This window comes from Aquarana catesbeiana, linkage group LG03, assembly GCF_042186555.1.
Source record: "Aquarana catesbeiana isolate 2022-GZ linkage group LG03, ASM4218655v1, whole genome shotgun sequence".
In the NCBI taxonomy this organism is placed as follows: Eukaryota; Metazoa; Chordata; class Amphibia; order Anura; family Ranidae; genus Aquarana; species Aquarana catesbeiana.
Window position 1 is genome coordinate 456,705,290 of NC_133326.1, and position 17,448 is coordinate 456,722,737.

The 17,448-nt window shown below is 41.6% G+C and overlaps 1 protein-coding gene across 2 annotated transcripts in view; it reads right to left on the reverse strand.

Moving 5' to 3' along the window:
* The window catches only part of GABRA1 (gamma-aminobutyric acid type A receptor subunit alpha1), a 415,182-nt gene that overhangs the window by 200,889 nt on the left and 196,845 nt on the right, over positions 1 to 17,448 (reverse strand). For both annotated transcript variants that reach the window (XM_073620840.1, XM_073620839.1), the window contains exon 4: positions 4,797 to 4,864. In XM_073620840.1, the coding sequence (XP_073476941.1) occupies positions 4,797 to 4,864 (68 nt within the window). The remainder of the gene's footprint in view (positions 1 to 4,796; positions 4,865 to 17,448) is intronic.

Consider the following 17,448-nt stretch of genomic DNA (forward strand, 5'->3'; position numbering starts at 1 on the left):
TCCTGTCCCAGCAGCTGAAAAACACCCCCACAGCATGATGCTGCCACCACCATGCTTCACTGTTGGGACTGTATTGGACAGGTGATGAGCAGTGCCTGGTTTTCTCCACACATACCGATTAGAATAAAGGCCAAAAAGTTCTAGCTTGGTCTCATCAGACCAAAGAATCTTATTTCTCACCATCTTGGAGTCCTTCAGGTGTTTTTTTAGCAAACTCCATGTAGGCTTTCATGTGTCTTGCACTGAGGAGAGGCTTCCATCGGGCCACTCTGCCATAAAGCCCCAACTGGTGGAGGGCTGCAGTGATGGTTGATTTTCTACAACTTTCTCCCATCTCCCAACTGCATCTCTGGAGCTCAGCCACAGTGATCTTTGGGTTCTTCTTCACCTCTCTCACCAAGGCTCTTCTCCCCCAATAGCTCAGTTTGGCCAGACGGTCAGCTCTAGGAAGGGTTCTTGTCCTCCCAAAAATCTTCCATTTAAGGATTATGGAGGCCACTGTGCTCTTAGGAACCTTAAGTGCAGCAGAAATTTTTTTGTAACCTTGGCCAGATCTGTGCCTTGCCACAATTCTGTCTCTGAGCTCTTCAGGCAGTTCGTTTGACCTCATGATTCTCATTTGCTCTGACATGCACTGTGAGCTGTAAGGTCTTATATAGACAGGTGTGTGGCTTTCCTAATCAAGTCCAATCAGTATAATCAAACACCGCTGGACTCAAATGAAGGTGTGGAACCATCTCAAGGATGATCAGAAAAAATGGACAGCACCTGAGTTAAATATATGAGTGTCACAGCAAAGGGTCTGAATACTTAGGACCATGTGATATTTCAGTTTTTCTTTTTTAATAAATCTGCAAAAATGTCAACAATTCTGTGTTTTCTGTCAATATGGGGTGCTGTGTCTACATTAATGAGGGAAAAAATGAACTTAAATGATTTTAGCAAATGGCTGCAATATAACAAAGAGTGAAAAATTTAAGGGGGTCTGAATACTTTCCGTCCCCACTGTATATTTGTATAGCTATAAAAAAGTAGTAGGGATCCTGCCTCCAGCCAGTTTGTCTTTAATTCACTTGGGCACACATTTCCAGAAGCTAGCAGTGAGAACTTCATTATCCCAAGCAAGTTCTGCCACAAGAGTTTGGAACTGAATTGTATACTGTCTTAATAGAAGCAAACCTTGTGTCAGGGAACAAACCGGAGGAAACTTGCCCAGAGACCTGGCATGTTAGCCAATATCCAACATGGCTGCACCTGTTTGAGCAGAAATGCACATATATGTAATGGGAACAAATGGGCGCATGCAGGTACGCTATGGTGCATGCTTGTGCATGCTGGTGCACACCACCTGTGCTAGATTCTGGCAACCTCAGGCCTTTACTAGACTGCCTGATGCTGACTCGTCTCCATCTTCCTGCTTCCTGTTACCCTGTGTGCTATTGCTTGTGAATTACCCAATTACTGACCTGCCTTGCTCTTGTATACCTTGTGTCTCTCTCCTGGCTTTTGACCCCAGCTTGTCTATGGATCTACTCCTGTCTCTTGCACTGTGTATGACCCTGGCTTGTCTGACCACGTCTCTGATCTCCTGTCTACTGACCACCGGCTCTCTGACCTTTTGCTACAATTTCTGACTACGCCTCCTGTCTTGCCCTGCCTGCTGTGATCCACCCGAGGTGCCCTTCTGCTGCACCTGCCTGCAGTACTTATCTGTGGTTCCAGTCTGTGGTACTTACCTGCTGTGACCAGCCTACTGCACTCACCTGCTGCAACCTGCTTCCTACTGTGTACAGTCTGCACAACCCCCAGTTCTCCTGGGTCCTGCTACTCATCTTATCTGGTATCCACCTGCAGGAGTTTTCTACACCAGCATCTTCCACCTGTGCCACAGTCGGCAATCCCTGCTTCTTTGGGCTTAGTGATTCCTGTTTCAACCTTCAGGGACACCAAGCACTCAGCCACAAGGAGAGCCCTCTCAGCATTTTGGCTTCAGGACCAGGTACGTGACACTTTGGCAGAAGCGTAGGAGGTCCAACAAGAAGAATACTTTATTGGCTACATAATAAATTCCAATGGAAGAGCAGGCTACCCTTCATTTGGATTTTATTATGTTACCTGCAAAGTATTCACATTTTTGGATGATACCGAGTAACTGGCTTCTTCTTTTTGGACAGACTTGTGGGTTGTGATGTTCCTCCAGCCTGAGCACTGGTTATCCAGTCCTGACAGTCCAGATAGTTGAGTGTTGCTCTTCACGTGTATGTTTGAAGTGTAGGAGGATGCTCCAGACAGCTCATCAAAGATTCTTCATAAGAAAGGCAGAAGGGCACAATGTCGTTGTTCTCTGGGTTGTATTTTTTTCCTAGAATGGGGATGCCCAGGTCAAGGCTTCCCCAGAGGGTAGGGAAATTACCTAGGCCACATTATTGGCTGTAACTTAAAGTGAATAACACACTGATTTATGATCTGGGGTTACTCTAGGGATCTCCAAAGAAGTGCAGAGGAGGCAACATGTTAAGCATGGAGATTACAGCTTTAACTAACAGCTGTGTTGGAGCCAAAGGTTTGGCAGTTGTATGAAAGCCATCCATAGTTGATCCAGATGAGTCAAAATGGCATATAGATGTCAGACCACCTGGAAATGATGGCTTCCTTGGCATTGAGTGCTTGAGAAAAGTTTAGTTGTTTGCATGAAGACACAGGTGCATTGAAACACAAGTTTCACAGAGGTGCATGGGAGCACATTTGGAGACACGGGGGTGCACATGGGGCACACTTGGAGTCACAGGCCACACTGGAGGCCCTAAATGACATGTAGACTGAGAGCACACTTGGAGTCAGTGGGCACACTAGAGTTGCTAGATGACACATAGACCAGACATGGACTGAAAACACACTTGAAGTCACTGTGTGCAATGGATTCATTAGTACCCAGAGACTGGAGGCAGGCATGGAGAACAATGAAGGTACAGAGTTATAGGTAAGTACTGTAACAGGAAGCTGCTTTGCAGTAGTGTTGTGGTTTGTTGCTTGAACACTAAGCCACAAGTCACTTTGCATTAAAAGGTGTTGCAAATTCAGAGCGTTGTCTCTTAATTGGCCATGACATGCCAAGAGAGATGTTTCCTAATTAGCTGTGGTGCTAGTGCTCCTGGTGGAAATACCAGCAGCAATGTGCCAAAGTAGGAAACCAGCACTGCAGGATAGGTGAATGTTACACTGCAAAAAAATGTGCAGCTGAGGCTAAGCTGCAGAAATATTAGGTTGTAATGGAATAGGCCACAAACTTTGAAAAATATTGCAGGAGATGGTAATAGTGACAGCTAATGCATTTTTTGTGGGCTGGATGACACCTAAAAGTGTACTGTAGTTTGTGGTATCAGTAGTGTAACCAGGTCATCTTCCTGCAGCAAGCAGTGATTGTTTGGTCAAATTATTCCACAGACTCATCATAGCTAGTTTGTGGAACTGTGGCATGATTAGCAGAAGAGGCGGAGGAGGAAGGAGGGAAGGAAGATGACACATTAGCAGCACTTGCAGACAACTGACTGCTCAGTGTCTGGAAGAAGGATGAAGAGGAAGGCTTTGTCAGCCATGCAACTACCACCTGCACATGCTTTGGCTATATACAGTAGTACGATCACTTAGTGATAAAAAAGATAGATGCGCCCTGCCTCTAGATGGTGCAGTCCAACCACCTCTTTGTTCTATAGAATCAACCCCCACCTTTCACTACCTCTGTATGCCTCTCACTTTAGATCTGCCTGACTTTTTTTTTAATAAAGGGGATTGTTTAATGGCAGCTATGGAAATGGGGGGGGGGGGGATAAGTGGTGCTTTGGCGCATGCTATTTTACTGCAGTGACATGCTGCATACCAAAAAAGAACAAAGCAATGCAACCAATAGGCACTGGGACATTGATGTGAGTTCATGCAAAGTAGTGAGGAGACAAAAACAATCAGAAAGCTTACTGGCTTAGGTTAGGCTTCTCACAACAGACAAGACTACCCTACAGTGGGTACTCCAGTGGGTTATCAGAAAAAAAATCATACAATGAAAGGAGCGCTAGACCAAACTATAAAAGAATCAAAACATTTGTATTAGTTTTTGCTAAAAGACATCCAACATGTTGGGTCAGAAAAATATATCCCTTCATCAGGGTTTCAGTTAAAATAAGAACATTGAATTGACTCAAAAGAGAGTTTTTCTGTGTGAATTTGTGTAGGGAAGCTAATTGCCGGATCAGGAGAGTTACCCGCCAGTGGTAAATATGTCAGCAATCAAGATTAGACCTTAGACCTGGGAAGGACAGTATGGCAACCAGGTAACTAGCATTTTCTGCAAAACAGTTTAGCAACAAAACCCTATAATGTACACATTAACCATAGCAAGATTGACTATGAATGGCAAGAAGTCAAGATGTAGTTAGATTTTATATGCGTTATGCAATATATGCATATTATTTACACAATTATTATAAATAATCTCGAAGTTGTTATTTTTTAAAAATTTTAAAGACCATCTGGTAGCTGGTTTATACTTAAATATTCAACTTACATACTTATACATTCAACGTAATGAGCAATTTTAGCACATTTTATATGTAGGTCAACCATGACATATGAAAAAAGGGAATATGAGGAATATAATGCACAGATGCTTGACAGGTAAAATTAGTCTTTTACAAGTTTATTACCATATGCAAATATGATTCATCTTTTTATTCCCTTTGTGCAGAGACCTTGAAGCGATATTCCATGAACACAGAACGTAGCATAAAAAACTTGAATCTTACCATATCATGATCGGAAACTGGTCCAAAGCTGGTGACGAAGATATCTGTGTTCACTTCAGTTACACGCTCTGTTGGAGCAGGAAATGAGGAAGTTCAATATCTACTAACAATCTTCATTAGATGTAAAATAGCCATTTTCCCCCACTACTAAGAATAATACAATTGTGCATATAAATGTCTTTTATCTATAAAACATTGTCCTTTTCTATGTTTTAGATTATTACAATCCATCTTTTACATTTAAAATTCTATAAAAAATTGAAATGTAAATGTGGACATCTTTATATTTGCACACATTTTAGCAATATATGTTGATGTTAAGCAATTAAAAAGTTAAGCCTTAGAATTTGTAGCAGATCCTAAGCGAAGACCCCACCAATTATTTTTACTTCTAATCTGTCTAATTATGTTTTTTGAATTTCCCCTCACTTTCTGTATGGATGATAAATGTCATTAGGAAAAGTGTGTGTGGGGGGGGGGGATTTTCCCTGCTGCAGTAAATTCTTGACAAAGTGTCTTCCATACTCTATCCAAAGCTAAAAATATATATATATTTTGCCTTTATACTTTAATCTCCATGCTTGGAGTAAACAGTTCTGTATTTTTGGGGTGTTGGAGCTGGCTGTCAAATTAAATATTCTTTTTATTAGAAGACCTGGGGAAGAGCTCTCAGAGGGCTAACCAGCTCAGGCTATATGTAGAATCTGCATACCTAGTAATTCATTGATTATCAGTCCTGTTCAATAATCATATTGCTATATTAAATAGATTTCAGGTACAAAGGCACTCTCCAAGGGCTCTCTCTCCTCTTCATTCATAATGAGCTAAATTGTAAAGAGCTAACAGGAAGAAGATGTGAACTTGTACACATATGGGACAATCGCATATGCAAATCACAACTAGCATCTGTTACGACAGAGTTGATTTATTCAAAGCAAAAAGGTGTTCACTTTGCAAAATAATTTTCATTTTGCAAGGCAATTTTCCCTTAACTTAGTGAATGAGGTGAACCCATGGTGACTTCCATCATCCAATCATGTCCAAACAAAAATGTTTTTTTTCCTTGCACGTGATTGGGTTTTCTTTGCAAAGATAATTTTCACAACTTCACTAAGGTAAGCGAAAGTGCCTTTGCAAAGTGAACAGCCTATTTGCTTTTAGTAAATCAACCCCAATGCCTTTGTTTCTTCGAGTCTTAATATAGGAAAACATAGTATGTATGAAGGATTACACTACAACTAGTGCATGTTCCTTATCAAAACTCTATTATCTTAAATATCATATGATTATAATTTGAGTACCATGTTAAAACTCAAAACAAATATTACCACTTTCTTAAGGCTCCGTTCACATCTAGGCATTGCTATTTTACAGGCGTTTTTTAGGGCGTTTTTTTAATGCGTGTTTGCAGAGTTTTTGCAGCGTTTTTGTACAGGCGTTTTGAAGTTCAAAGGTCACCAATGTAGAAACAGTAAAACACCAGTAATCTGCCCAAAAAAAAAGTTCATGTACTTTTTTGAGTGACGGGCGTTTTGCTTTAGGCGACAGAACGCTCAGATGTGAACAGGGGGCATTGAAATGAATGGGATTTGTGTTATTGGGCATTTTTAGAGCTGAGGCTTAGAGCATAAAAATGCCCAAAAATGCCTAGATGTAAACGGAGCCTAAGGATCAATAAACATGTATTATAGGATTTTTTTTAACTATTTCATGATACGGTATATTATATGTATTATATATTATTCATTATATGCAATTTTTCTGCTCAAAAGCTCCTTTCAGAGCTTTTTTTTTTCTTTCTCTGCCTGTAAACATTCCTTTTCAAATACTTCTGTAAATGCCTGGCCTCCCAGGTTAACACAGAGGTGCATAAAAAATGCTGAATGCCTGTATAAGGCCTCATTCGTACAGATTTAAAAAAAAACACATTTACAACCTTTTTATTTACAGATCTGAAGCTGAAAAAGCTTTTGATAGGGTGGACAGGGAATACCTTAAGATGACTCTCAAATACTTTGGTCTAGGCCCCAAAATGTTGTACTGCATTTCCTCCCTGTATTCTCTCCCAAAGGCCCAAATGCGAATTAATGGGACATTAAGCGACCCTCTAACACAGTGGTTCTCAACTCCAGTCCTCAGGACCCACCAACAGGCCAGGTTTGCAAGATAGTTGAAATACATCACAGGTGATATCACTTGCTGCTCAGTGATTGCAGTATTCTAGTCTGCATCTCCCCAAGGTAATACTTAAAATCTGGCCTGTTGGTGGGTCCCGAGGACTGGAGTTGAGAACCACTGCTCTAACATTACATAACGGAACTAGACAGGGATGCCCCCTATCTCCCCTGTTGTTTCCCATCTCCCTCGAACCCTTTTTAGCACATATCAGACACAACAACAGCATCCAAGGTAACAAAGTGGGCCCTAGAGTACACAAATACGCAGCATATGCAGACGACATCCTGTTCTTTATCCAACAACCACAAATCTCCCTACCAAATCTTATGTCTGCCTTTCAAACTTTCCAAAAATTGTCTAATTTTAAAATAAATCTGTCCAAATTGGAAATACTAAATATCAATATACCCAACTCAGCCGTTGCAAGATTAAAACCTCAATTTCCCTTTCAATGGAAAACAGACACGTTAAAATACCTAGGTATCCATCTTACCCCTTATCTCAACTCTCTCTTTAGATGCAACCATATTCCCTTGCTTAACAGTATTAAATCAGACTTGAGACAATGGTCCTCTCTCCTACACTTCTGGTTGGGTAAAATAAACCTTGTTAATTGAGAACATATTACCTCGGGTTCTCTTCTTCTTTCAAATGGTGCCTTTGGGTGTGCCTGTAGGGTTCTTCTCAATATTGCAGACCATGATATCCCGCTTTGTTTGGAAGGGCAGACATCCTAGAATATCCTGAGAGACCCCTTTTCGCTCCAAAAATACAGATGGTCTGGCTCTCCCAAACTTTAAAGCATATTATAATGCCATTGCGTTATCAAGGATCTCTGACTGGAAATATGCTATTAATACCAAATTGTGGGTACAATTGGAACATGAGCTTAGTGGCTCTGATCTGTCTACTATGCCTTGGATCCCCCGCTCTTCAAGAACATTTTCGCCTAACATGTCACCTCTAACTACCTCCACACTTGCTGTCTGGGACTCTATGCACAAAAAATTTTCTTGGGACTACAACTCTCCCATAATGCCATTACTGAATCACAACTTTTTTCTCCCTGGTAATATGGACACTGGCTTTAAATCATGGTCGCCTGAAGGCCCTCTCCTACTTCATCATCTCACTCAATCAGGCAACCTCAGACCCCTAGTGGATATCCTTGACTCCAAGAAGATCACCTTCATGGACAGATGGAGATACAAACAGATACAACAATTTGTCTGCTCTCTACCACGCCCAATACGGAATACACAAGGGTTAACGCCAATTGAATACATGTTCTTTCATAAAGATCCTCCCCTCCATTGTATTTCGCAGTTTTATAAAGCTATCATCCAGCTTCATAACCCTCCATACCCAGATTACTTACCAAATGGGAATCCAACTTGAACTCTTACCTTTCAGATGAACAGAGAGCTAAAATATTACAGCTTGCTCACGTTTCTTCTATTTCTTCCAAGACAGCCGAAATGAACTACAAGCTGTTGACAAGATGGCACTATACCCCGGCTAAGCTGCACAGCATGTTCCCCTCCAGTTCCCCGCTGTGTTGGAGGAATTGTGGGAACACAGCTTCTCACGCACACATCTGGTGGTCATGCCCAGTAATTCAACCTTTCTGGGCAAATATCATTCAACTTGTGACTCAAATAACGAGTTCTTCTTTACCCATGGACCCGTGGACTATACTCCTGCACAATACGATGGAAACAGTTGGTTCTTACACGCGTTCCCTCACTCCACACCTGTTAAACGCTGCCAAGGCCCTCATTCCTGCCATCTAGGGTTAACCCTACCCCCCTGCACTGAAAAATTGGATACGGGCAGTACAAAATATCTGCCTTATGGAAGAGCTTACTCTCATAGCCAGTGACAACCTGAAGCGCCACACTGCAACATGGGCCCAGTGGAACAAATTTAAAAGTTCTACTGGGTACAAGGATATTATGTATGTGTCCCCTGAAAGCTCATAACCTACTCCTCTCGCATACCCATTCAGTCTTTAGATATGTAGACTTAACCTATAACTCTGCTTGATTTGTGAAACCAGGTGAAGTCCATCGACTACCAGCCTCATATCTTCCTATCTTTCTTTTACCTTTCTTTCTGATCCCACCTTTTTCGCTCCATTTCTTCCTCCCCAATTCCTCTTATCCCTCCTCTTCTTTTTTCTCTCTCCCTATTCCCCCAAAATCTCCAACTGTTCGCTTCATTTATCATGTGAAATTCCACTTGCCACCCTCACACCCTCCTAGACCCAGGTCAATATTAAGAGTTATATGTTCTTTAAGATCTGTTTTCCTGTGCGTCTCTGGACAATGATTACTTCATACGTTCATGCATATGTTTTTTTTCACTTTGCAGCGTTCATGTCCTATGCCTTTTTCTTTTCTCAATAAACAAATATTAAACAAAAAAATTACAGATCTGAATGCAGCTGCATTGTTTTCAATGGAGACTTTCTCACAGGTGCATAAACATGCATTGCGCTTAGATCCCTACCTAAGAAACCTAAAAATTGGCCCATACATATACAAGTACACCATTGAAAGAAAAGAACATCACAAATTTTACTCATTAAAAAATGGATCTATTTTCTGATCATTGACGCGGTAACTTTTGTTCCTTGCCTAATGATCAGTAATATTTTTATGGCCGTGTTATGGCCATGTAAATGTAGCCTAAGTGGCATTTTTTTAAGCTCCATATGCACGAGACCTTAATGATGAGAGATGTCAATAGAGCAAATACGAGTTATTATAATGCTATCAAGGAGAAGGGAGAGACAGTTCCTAAAATCCAGTACACTTTTAGTGTACCAATTGCCTGTACAGATTTATATTGTATGGTTTTACATGTGGTATTTATAATTAACCACTTAAGCCCTGGACCACTTGGCTGGCAAAAGACCAGAGCGCTTTTTGCGATTTTGCACTGCGTCATTTTAACTGACAATTGCGCAGTCGTGCGACGTGGCTCCCAAACAAAATTGGCATCCTTTTTTCCCCACAAATAGAGATTTCTTTTGGTGTTATTTGATCACCTCTGCGGTTTTTATTATTGCGCCATAAACAAAAAAATAGTGACAATTTTGAAAAAAAAAAAAAATGCATTATTTTTTACTTTTTGCTATAATAGATATCTCCAAAAAATATATATAAAAAAATATATATCTATATATCTATATCTATATCTATATAGATATATCTATATCTATATAGATATAGATATCTATATCTATATCTATATCTATATCTATATCTATATCTATATAGATATAGATATATATATCTATCTAGATATAGATAGATATATATATATCTATCTATATCTATATATATATTTATATATAAAAAAACATTTTTTTCCTCAGTTTAGGCTGATACGTATTCTTCTACATTTTTTTGTTAAAAAAAAAATCGCAATAAGTGCTTATTGATTGGTTTGTGCAAAAATTATAGTGTCTACAAAATAGAGAATAGTTTTATGGCATTTTTATTAATAATTTTTCTTTTACTAGTAATGGCGGCGATGAGCAATTTTTATCGTGACTGCAACATAATGGCAGAGGCCCTGCATCTTGATGATGTCAGCGGACTCTAGACCACTGGAGTATAGGGTAGTAGAGCAGAGGTCCCTGCAGAAGTAGAAAATAGAGTTAGTGAAAGTGCTTTACCAAGTCCTCTGAAGACATAAAAAAGCAGATAGGCACTATTTCCTGGAGTTCAGCTTCAAACATATGTAGGCTAGGGATAAGCCCAATGTTACGTTTGACTTGAACATCGGGTGTTTGCCTGTTCGCCGAACATTATGCAGTTTACGCGGCAAATTCGAAAGCCACAGAACCCCGTTAAAGCTTATGGGACACTAACACGAAAAACCAAAAGTGCTCATTTTAAAGGCTTATATGCAATGTATTGCCATTAAAGGTGTTTGGGGACCCGGTTCCTGCCCCATGGGACATGTATCAATGCAAAAAAAGTTTTCAAAACTGCAGTTTTTTCGGGAGCAGTGTTTTAATAATGCTTAAAGTGAAACAATAAAAATGAAATATTCCTTTAAATATTGTGCCTGGGGGTGTCTATAGTATGCCTGTAAAGTGGCACAGTTTTCCTGTGTTTAGAACAATACTACGGGGCGTGACATGAACAGACAGGCTGACTGAGCATGATCAGTGATCCCCGGGCTCCAGGAAGATAGGCTGTGATGTTCAGCAGGCTCCAGACTGGCTAAAGCATGTCCACACGCCGTCATACAGCTGCACTTGGTGGAAAGAGCCAGGCTAATGGGCTTAGAGCTTACCTTGTGGCTCAGAGTGTGGATCCTGGGTGCGCAAATAAAACAACCCACCCAGGAGGTCGGCTCCCCTGATATGAGGGGGGGACCGGGGAGGGTTGGGTGCAATCCCCTGTACAGGGCTGAGGAGTGACAGGCTTTGGAAGGGGTATTGCAGCACATGGCAATGGCCAAATACCTCTGAGCCCAAAGCGGAGCTGTACAACCCTGGAAAGGGATCTCCCAGGAAAAGAGAGAGACACCTCAGTTTATGCCGGTGGAACAGAGGGTCCGGAGGAGGAGTGTATTGGAGGGGACCCGAGTCTTCAGGAGGTGGAAGGAATCCCAGGAGGGAGGGTTGAATCCCTGGAAGTTGAAAGTCGTGGTACTAAAAAATCCAGCAATGAATCAGCAAAAATCAGCAAAGGACTTGTGATGAATCCAGAGACAGCTTCTACAGGGCAGGTGCAGTATGTTAACTCTCTGTATGGTGATCTTAAGAATGAAGTGCATCTCAATCAGAGTTAATGGTGGATTGGGACTTAAGAGAACATTTGAGAGCACTTCCTACAAAGAAAGACATTCAATTACTTATAACCGCTGTTGAATCATCCTGCAAACAGGCTGTGGAGGGGTTAAGGGAGGATATAGGGGCACTGGGGCACAGAGTAGAGGAAATGGAGATGGGCCAGGATGGTATTAGACAAGGAGTGGCTGATATCCAACATATGATAAAACATCATGAGGAAGTGTTAAACTCTCTGTTAGATCAAATGGATAATCAAGAAGACAGAGACTATAGGCCGCAGGGGCCTGCCTGAAATAAAACAACATTTTGAATTGCTTCCAAAGGTGATCAGTCTGTTCCAGTTAATTCTGGGGCCATCTGCACCGGATGAGATCGAAATAGACCGAGTCCATCGTGCCCTTGCAGCTACCCCCAAAATGCAGAGAGGTTGTTTTTTCCCCTCTATTCTCTCTTATTCACCACCCTCCCCCTTTTTTTGAGGGGGGAGATGGGTCTGAGAGAGAGGATGATGAGATGGGTGACGGCACAGTATACAGATCCTAGAGCAAGGGTTAAAGTTAATGGTAGACTATCAGATTATTTTGAGATACGAAATGGGACTAAGCAGGGATGCCCACTGTCCCCATTGTTATTTGCTATGGTGCTGGAGCCCTTTCTGCGCACAATTAGGGGCAATAGGAAGATCAAGGGGATTTGTATTTGACGGAACATACAGTAAGATCTCAGCTTATGCAGATGATCTACTGTTGTACCTTTCCTCTCCTCAAGAGTCTTTGACAGAACTGATGTTGGAAATAGACAGGTTTGGCTTTATATCTAATTTTAAAATGAATATTGAGAAATGAGTGTTGATGCCCAGCCATCTGCCTTGGGGAATGAGGACCACCTTGCAACAATCTTTTCCTTTTGTTTGGCGCATTGATCCTATATTCTATTTAGGGATTTATATCTCTTCAGATATAAAGCACCTATATGATCTAAACTATGGACCCTTGATGGTTTTCATAATAAAAGACTTGCAAAAGTGGAAAAGTCATACTCTGACATGGTTTGGCAGGGTAAACGCACTTAAAATTAGTGTAATTTCCAGGCTTATTTACGTTTTACATACCGTATCCATAAACCATTAGCAGGTAGGAACTTGGCCAGATCCCCCTGGATTCTGGTTTCTTGTAGCGGGTTGTCAGCATATGCATCACCATTGACGAAGATAACACTACCTATATGGGATAGAATGAACAGTATGGGAAAGTTTGCCCCCCCAATATCCCCTATTACACCACTGGAAGGATTTCCCTGGTGTTCCCCGGGGGAAGAGATAGGGAGTTTAGATCGCTGCAGAATGGACGGAAAGTGTAATTGCGCTGGTGTGGCCCCACAGGGTAAATTGCTTCCATTGGTGGATTTGGTTCAAATACTGGGGGAAGCACCAGTGGCTGTATGGAAATACTGTCAGCTGACAGACTTGTTGAATAAGTGGAAGCACCAGATTAGGCCAGCGAACCCGCTTACTACTTTTGCAAAAAACAGAAAAGTGCCTCTGAGTGAAGTATTTATTCAATAAGGCAGAAAATGAATAAACACTTACATTAAAATAAGTACAGGAATACTCATCAGGAAGGGCAATGTCCTCAGGATCTGGCAGATGTCAGTGGCATGTTTCCCAGAGGTACCAAGTCCCGGCTCCGTGAGTCAAAAGAAGCTGGAGAGGAGCCCATGAAACCCTGTGATAAAACGTACCACTGGTTCTTCTGGAGATTTGACAACCTTAGATTTTTTACTGGAGAGGAAATTGTTATATGCCTGATCTACCAGTTTAGATGGATTAAAAAAAAGATCAGGCATATAACAATTTCCTCTCCGGTAAAAAATCTAAGGTCGTCAAATCTCCAGAAGAACCATTGTTTTTTTTTATCACAGGGTTTCATGGGCAATTTAAAAAGATGGAACATATTCTCAACAAACACTGGAACATCTTAAAACAGGACCCTCACCTGACTACCACCTTATGTGATAGGCCAAAGGTTACTTACAAGAGGGCTCCCACATTGAAAAATAAAATAGCGCCTAGCAAATTAAAATGTATAAAGAAAAGTGACCCTTTATGCTTAATTCCTCTTAAAGGGATGTATAGATGCAACAAACTTTTATGTAAGACCTGCCAATTTGTTAAACGTGGACAGAAGAGCTTCACCCACAAAGACAAGATCTATCATCTTGATAATTTCTACAACTGCTCTAGCGACTGACTATGTAGTTTATTGCCTCCTATGCCCCTGCAAGATGCTATGTGTTGGTCGCACCATTCGTCCATTAAGACAGCGGTTTGGCAAACACCGCCGCTTTGTGGAGGTGGGTTGTGATGAACATAGTGTGTCACGACACTTCTTAGAGCACCACAGTCAGTCCACAGTGGGCCTCTGGGTATGGGTGATTGAATCCATACCCAAGGGCCTGTCTGAAGCAAAACGTTTCTCCAGACTATGTGAACGTGAAACGTTCTGGATATTTACTTTGGACACGCTTGTGCCCAATGGACTCAATGAGGAACTGGAGGTAAACACCATTTTATAAAAATGCTATATGTTGATCACATTGTTTCATCTGCGTATATATGTGTGTGTGCTTTTAGATGTGGGTGCACACTCCTTTGTAGCTGTGTGGCTGTATTTTGGCACACACTTATATAGACAATTTTCTAAAGTTTCTTTTACCAAGTTTTTATACATTTACATATTTGTTATATTATGTTATGGGGCATTTGTGTATTAATTCATCCTATAAGCCACTAATAGCATCATGCAGCACAATCATGATACGTCTAGTCAGCTGTTGATTGAGCATTAAAATGCTGTCTGTTCCTTTCTCCTCTTTACACTTGACAAAGGAGCGCGCATGCGCCTCACGGACTTTGCACATGTTCTGAAACGCGTTGAGTTTCCCTGCCAGCACTGACATCACACAAAGTTTCCACGAACCGTTTATAACCTCTCCCCTACAGGACATAGCCAACTTCCTCTCCGGCTCCTTGTGGCTCACGGAGCCAGGACTTGGTACCTCTGGGAAACATGCCACTGACACCGGCCAGATCCTTAGGACATTACCCTTCCTGAGAGTATTCCTGTGCTTATTTTAATGTACGTGCTTATTAATTTTCTGCCTTATTGAATAAATACTTCACTCAGAGGCGCTTTTTTTGTTTTTTGCTTTTCTATATTGACCTTGAGTTGACTTCAATTTGGAGAAGAGCAGCCCTTTGTTAGGATGATTTTATTATCCTGATCCATCCCTCCAGATTCACCAACCAGTATCAGTTATTGGACATTTCTGATTTTAAATATAAGTGGACATTTAGTACCCAGTTTTTATTATTTAATTACAATCATTGTGAGTCATCATACCAGTGCTCTGAGCGCCAGCATCTGTGGTTTTTGTAAATGCTTACTACTTTTGAGGACTGGTGTGTTAACTTATCAGAGCCGGGTCATATGTTGTCTCAAATGTATAGGCTGATTCTGAGCGCCCCAAGTATGACAACTCCCTATTTCATTCGTGAATGGGAAAGAGAACTGGGCTATAATTTTACATCAGAACAAATTAAAAGGCTAATGGGAGCGACACACCATACTTCAATAAGTTCCCATATACAGGAGATGTCTTACAAGTTCCTGATAAGATGTATCATACACCGGCTCGATTGGCTCAGATATAAACATCGGCAGATGTTAACTGCTGGAGGGGATGTAACCAAAGGCGTTCATTTCTGCATTTGTGGTGGCATTGCCCAAAGATTAAAGTTTTCTGGGAGGAGATGTTTTATTATATATTTTCATGTGACAACACTGAAGAAATGACACTTTGCTATAATGTAAACTAGTGAGCATACAGCTTGTATAACAGTGTAAATTTTCTGCCCCCCCAAAGTAACTCAACACACAGCCATTAATGTCTTAACCGCTGGCAACAAAAGTGAATACACCCCTAAGTGAAAATGTCTAAATCGGGCCCAAAGTGTCAATATTTTGTGTAGCCATCATTATTTTCCAGCACTACCTAACCCTCTTGGGCATGGAGTTCACCAGAGCTTCACAGGTTGCCACTGGAGTCCTCTTCAACTCCTTCATGATAACATCATAGAGCTGGTGGATGTTAGAGACCTTGCGCTTCTTTAGCAAGGCAGTTGTCATCTTGGAGGTGTGTTTGGGGTCATTATCATGTTGGAATACTGCCCTGCGGTCCAGTCTCTGAAGGGAGGGGATCATGCTCTGTTTCAGTATGTCACAGTACATGTTGGCATTCATGGTTTCCTCAATGAACTGTAGCTCCCCAGTACCAGCAGTACTCATGCAGCCCCAGACCATGACACTCCCACCACCATGCTTGACTGTAGGCAAGACACAATTGTCTTTGTACTCCTCACCTGGTTGCCGCCACACATGCTTGACACCATCTGAACCAAATACGTTTATCTTGGTCTCATCAGATCACAGGACACGGTTCCAGTAATCAATTTTCATTAGTCTGCTTGTCTTCAGCAAACTGTTTGCAGGCTTTCTTGTGCATCATCTTTAGAAGAGGCATCCTTCTGAGATGACAGCCATGCAGACCAATTTGATGCAGTGTGCGGCGTATGGTCTGAGCACTGACAGGCTGACCCCCCACCCCTTCAACCTCTGCAGCAATGCTGGCAGCACTCATACGCCTATTTCCCAAAGACAACCTCTGGATATGATGCTGAGCACGTGCACTCAACTTCTTTGGTCGACCATGGTGAGGCCTGTTCTGAGTGGAACCTGCCCTGTTAAACCACTGTATAGACTTGGGCACCGTGCTGCAGCTCAGTTTCAGGGTCTTGGTAGTCTTCTTATAGCCTAGGCCATCTTTATGTAGCGCAACAATTCTTTTTTTCAGATCCTCTGAGAGTTCTTTGCCATGCGGTGCAATGCTGCACTCCCAGTGACCAATATGAGAGAGTGAGAGTAAAAACACCAAATTTAACACACCTGCTCCCCATTCACACCTGAGACCTTGCAACACTAATGAGTCACATGACACCGGCGAGGGAATAATAATACTGCATATATATATATATATATATATATATATATATATATATATATATATATATATATATATATATATTAGAAGGGCAGTATGGTAGCCTGAATTTATGGGAGGAGCCCAGGGGAGGGGGGTATTTAAGCAGCCCACTCACCCGTGTTCCTTGTCAGTTCCAATGCGCGATACCACACGTCACTAGGCCTACTCTCCCCATCGCACTTCGTGTTCGTGAGTCTGTGCGTTAGATTACAAGTGTATTACGGCTTTTCAGTTCATGGTCCTCGTCGGCGGTTCTTGCTCACTGTTGCAGGTATGATTCAAACCTTTTTCATTTCATACACAATGTTACGATTTGGTATGTTTCCTATCCCGCATCCTATTCGCACTTGGCTGCCTTCGAGTTGTCGGTCGTGTTCCGACATCATTCGGGCACAGGCATAGTAGATTCATAGGTTCCCTCTGCCTTGTTTGTCATCCTATCCATAAACATGTAATTTGTTTGTAGATCCAAGCCACTGTGCCGCTGTCGTTCATTGTCCGATATCATTCAACACAGGCTGGTTATAGGATTTACTGTCTATGAGGATGCCGCCTCATCCA